At 45.1% G+C, this 3,636-nt stretch overlaps 1 protein-coding gene across 1 annotated transcript in view; it reads left to right on the top strand.

Annotated features, from left to right (window-relative positions):
- Positions 1–3,363, top strand: part of ift140 (intraflagellar transport 140 homolog (Chlamydomonas)) — a gene marked incomplete at both ends in the record, with an annotated part of 26,530 nt that extends 23,167 nt beyond the window's left edge. Inside the window, 5 exons of the mRNA XM_080516956.1 lie at positions 1–76; positions 169–381; positions 1,693–1,859; positions 1,937–2,078; positions 3,181–3,363. The exon at positions 1–76 is cut by the window's left edge and continues 128 nt beyond it. Coding sequence (XP_080373082.1) covers positions 1–76; positions 169–381; positions 1,693–1,859; positions 1,937–2,078; positions 3,181–3,363 — 781 coding nt within the window. The remainder of the gene's footprint in view (positions 77–168; positions 382–1,692; positions 1,860–1,936; positions 2,079–3,180) is intronic.
- Positions 3,364–3,636: the final 273 nt, after the last annotated feature.

Raw genomic sequence — 3,636 nt, 5'->3', positions numbered from 1 at the left:
GGCCGACTGCTGCATGCGCCAGGGAAACTACCACCTGGCCACCAAGAAATACACGCAAGCAGGCAACAAACTCAAGGTGACGGCGGCGGCGGCGAGGCGGAAGAGGCGGAAGGGTCTTAGAGCTTCGGTAGCGGGACGACGACGTCTCACTGCGTTTCTTCCCGACAGGCCATGAGGGCGCTGCTCAAGTCGGGACACACGGAGAAAATCGTCCTGTTTGCCAACGTCTGCCGCCAGAAGGAGCTTTTCATCATGGCCGCCAACTACCTGCAGTCTCTGGACTGGAGGAAAGACCCGGATGTCCTGAAGACCATCATTAGTTTCTATACTAAAGGCAGAGCGCCGGACCTGCTGGCCGGCTTCTACCAAGCCTGCGCTCAGGTGAGGCGGCGCGTCCAGACGCGAACCATCAGAATCCCTCTGCGTCTTTTTTATCCCCCGCCGTGGCCGATAGGCCCCGAAGGGGGATCTTGAAACAGTCTCCGTACGTCCGTCCGTTCGAACGTTTCTACCTATATCTCGGCAACCCCTGGGCCCACAGTGACCAAACTTCACATGTGGATACATCTCAGAGGGGGAAGGGATACTATGGTGACCTTGACCTAATTTGCATATTGAGTAGGTCACAGGGTCACGAAGTGCTTAAAAACACATTTTGGGCTCTGGAGGCTTAGGTTTTTGAGCTCGGGCTCTGAAATTTTATACGCACATGATACACACTCCACACAATCGTCATGGTTGCACAACACATGTATTTTCATATAAACATTTCTCAGCAGTTCCTGGGCCCACAGTCACCAAACTTCACACATGGACACTCCACCTGGGGAGAAGGGGCACCATGGTGACCATGACCTCATTTGCATATCAGGTCACAGAGTCACTAAGTGCATAAAAAACACCTTTTGGGCTCTGGAGACGTATTTTGACATAGCTTATGAAGAAGACCTTTCAGATTCTACATAATGATCTACTAGGACCCATGGAACACCCTCTAGTGTACCAAGTGTGCTGCCTTAGAGCTGGCTTTGTGAGAAAATAGAAAGCCCTCCGGCGGGGGATTAGCCCAGCAACGGCCTTCTTGTTGAATTTCACTTATGCACATATACAAACATTTATAAACAGCCCCACCCTCCCCCCACCCCGAAAAACAACATCCTTGGACAAATGAAATTGAGAAATACATTTAAAAAATAAGAAACAGTGTAAAAAAAAAAAAAGAAAAGTACATGAGTGTTCAACCTCAGAATAGAGAACGCCGGCCCAATACATCACATGTAGATATTAATACTAATCTTGAAAGGAGAAGCCTGGATGTGAAACGGACAGAGTTGTTGCTTAGGCATCGGGAAGTAACTTTAGCTTATCAGAGTGAGAGATGAAGTGGCGCCACCTAGTGATAAAATCGTTTAAAGAACCTCTCAGAGTATTTAATCTTTTCAAGTTTGATGAAGAACATAACATGTTTGTTACTGAGCGACGTGAGATCGCTATATACCCGGGATATAAGAGCTTTCTGATTGGGACTTAATTTCAATAATCCCTCTGCGTCTTAAATGAAAGTTAAAAAAAAAAAAAAAAGGATTTTAGTTGGCAAGAAAATTTTATTGAAAAACAAACGAGGAATAAACATTTTGTAGCTGAAGTCCAATTAGAACGATCTGATTTTGAAAATCGATTCTTGGTTCGAAGGTGGAGATCGACGATTACCAGAACTACGAAAAAGCTCTGGACGCGTTGACGGAGGCGGCCAAGTGTCTCTCCAAAGCGAAGGAGGCGTCGTCCGGGCAGCCGGACGTCCGTCTGGCCGACCTGCACCACAAGGTGTCGCTCATCAAGAAGTTTGTCCACATCCGCAGGTAAAGAGCGTCTGATTGGGCGACCTCGCCCTCGTCCACGTCGACCCCTGACCCCTTGACCCGCCGCTGGCCTGCAGGTTGTATCCGGAGGAAGCCGGTGACGCGGTGCGGTTGTGCGAATCCCTGCTGGAGGAGCCGGAGCTGAACCCCGCCGTCCGAGTCGGGGACGTTTTCAGCTTCCTGATCGAGCATCACTGTCAGCAGGGGAACTTCCAAGTGGTGACGGCCGCCTTCGCTTTCCAGCTCCCACTATTTCATTTACATAGATAGATAGATGGATATTTACTTTATTCATCCCCGAAGGGAAATTGTCTTGTTGCAGCAATCTGGTAAATACGAATATTATAAAATACAATTGAATAGAAATAAAAGTAAAATATAAAAATGTGTGTATAAGACATAAAGTAAAACACAGAACGGAACATGGGCACTTAGAAATAAGCAGAAGATCAAAGCAAGATAAATAAATAGTAAGGTGCAGTGGCAGAGCCATTAGAAGTAGGCATTATATAATAATAATAACTATAATACAGATAATAACAATGTGTAATAGTGTATAATACTCGTATAGTACTACTAATACTGGTAGCAATAAAATAACTATATATATATATATACATCAGTAATAATAATAATAGTAGTAATACCAATAGTAATAGTATACTTATAATAATAATAATAATACAATGGTAATCGTGTACTTGCACATGTATAAATATATGTATATGTACATACAATATGCCATATGAAATATATGATATAATATAAGTATCAATGTAATTTAGTCCAGGTGGTGATGGAGGCTCTGACGGAGGGAGAAGAGTTAAGAAGTCTTATTGTTCACGCCCCTTTGACTACGTACAGAGAAACCGATGACCGTAAACGACGGCGATCCGTTCAAACCAAACTGTAACACACTTTACTGCGTTTAAAAATCAACCGTTTGAACCATTTAGAAAACAAAAACAAATTCCCCCATTGCAACGTGCAAGTTACATTTTTTTATATTCCTCCATCTGCATCTCCTTAAACATATTTTTAAATGTATTTATTGTTTGAGAACATTTGAATGTGTTCTTTAATGAATTCCATAATCGGACCCCAGCAACTAAGAAACTTAAGGGCCGAAAATTTCCCTTTCGTCTCGTGTCGTCTGTGATCAAGGTCAATTTCATGTAAATATGTTCCGGTACCAACTTGTGCTTAATTTTCCACATGGTCAGTAACGTTTTTTTAAATGAACAAGGTCTTTAAATGTTAACAGTCTATGGAGTCGGCCGCGTCTTCAGAGCCTGAACATTCTTTCTAATTTGTTCTTCAGGCCTACCGTAAGCTGGAGGAGCTGCAGAAGCTGCTGCCCTCGCAGAACGTCCGCTACTACATCAGCCAGGAGAGCCTGCAGGCGCTGCACAAGGCCGTCGGTCTGCCCGCGGACCGCGCAGACCGCCAGCAGAGTCTGAAGGAGGAGGAGGAGGAGGTGGAGGAGGAGGACTTAAATGTATGACGACTCAGCGAAGTTTCACAGTTTGCACTCTTCCAGACCGGACGCAACTGTTGAGTCGGTTCTATTAGAGAACCGCCTCAACAGTGAAGGTGTCAGAGCTGCCAAAGCCACACAGGAAGCACAGCTGCTAGGCTAGGTAGCCTATCAGATTAGCATCGGTGTGAGCTAACGGGGTTAGCATCGAGCTACACGGTCCACGGCGGAGGAAATATCTCACCTCGCCGGCAGCCGTTTGATCCCAAAATCTAATAGAATGATGACAAATCGTCCCTG

Source organism: Blennius ocellaris (assembly GCF_963422515.1).
Source record: "Blennius ocellaris genome assembly, chromosome: 21".
Classification (NCBI taxonomy): domain Eukaryota; kingdom Metazoa; phylum Chordata; class Actinopteri; order Blenniiformes; family Blenniidae; genus Blennius; species Blennius ocellaris.
The sequence above is the reverse complement of the archived record's forward strand: the minus strand, read 5'-3'. Positions and strand labels throughout refer to the sequence as shown.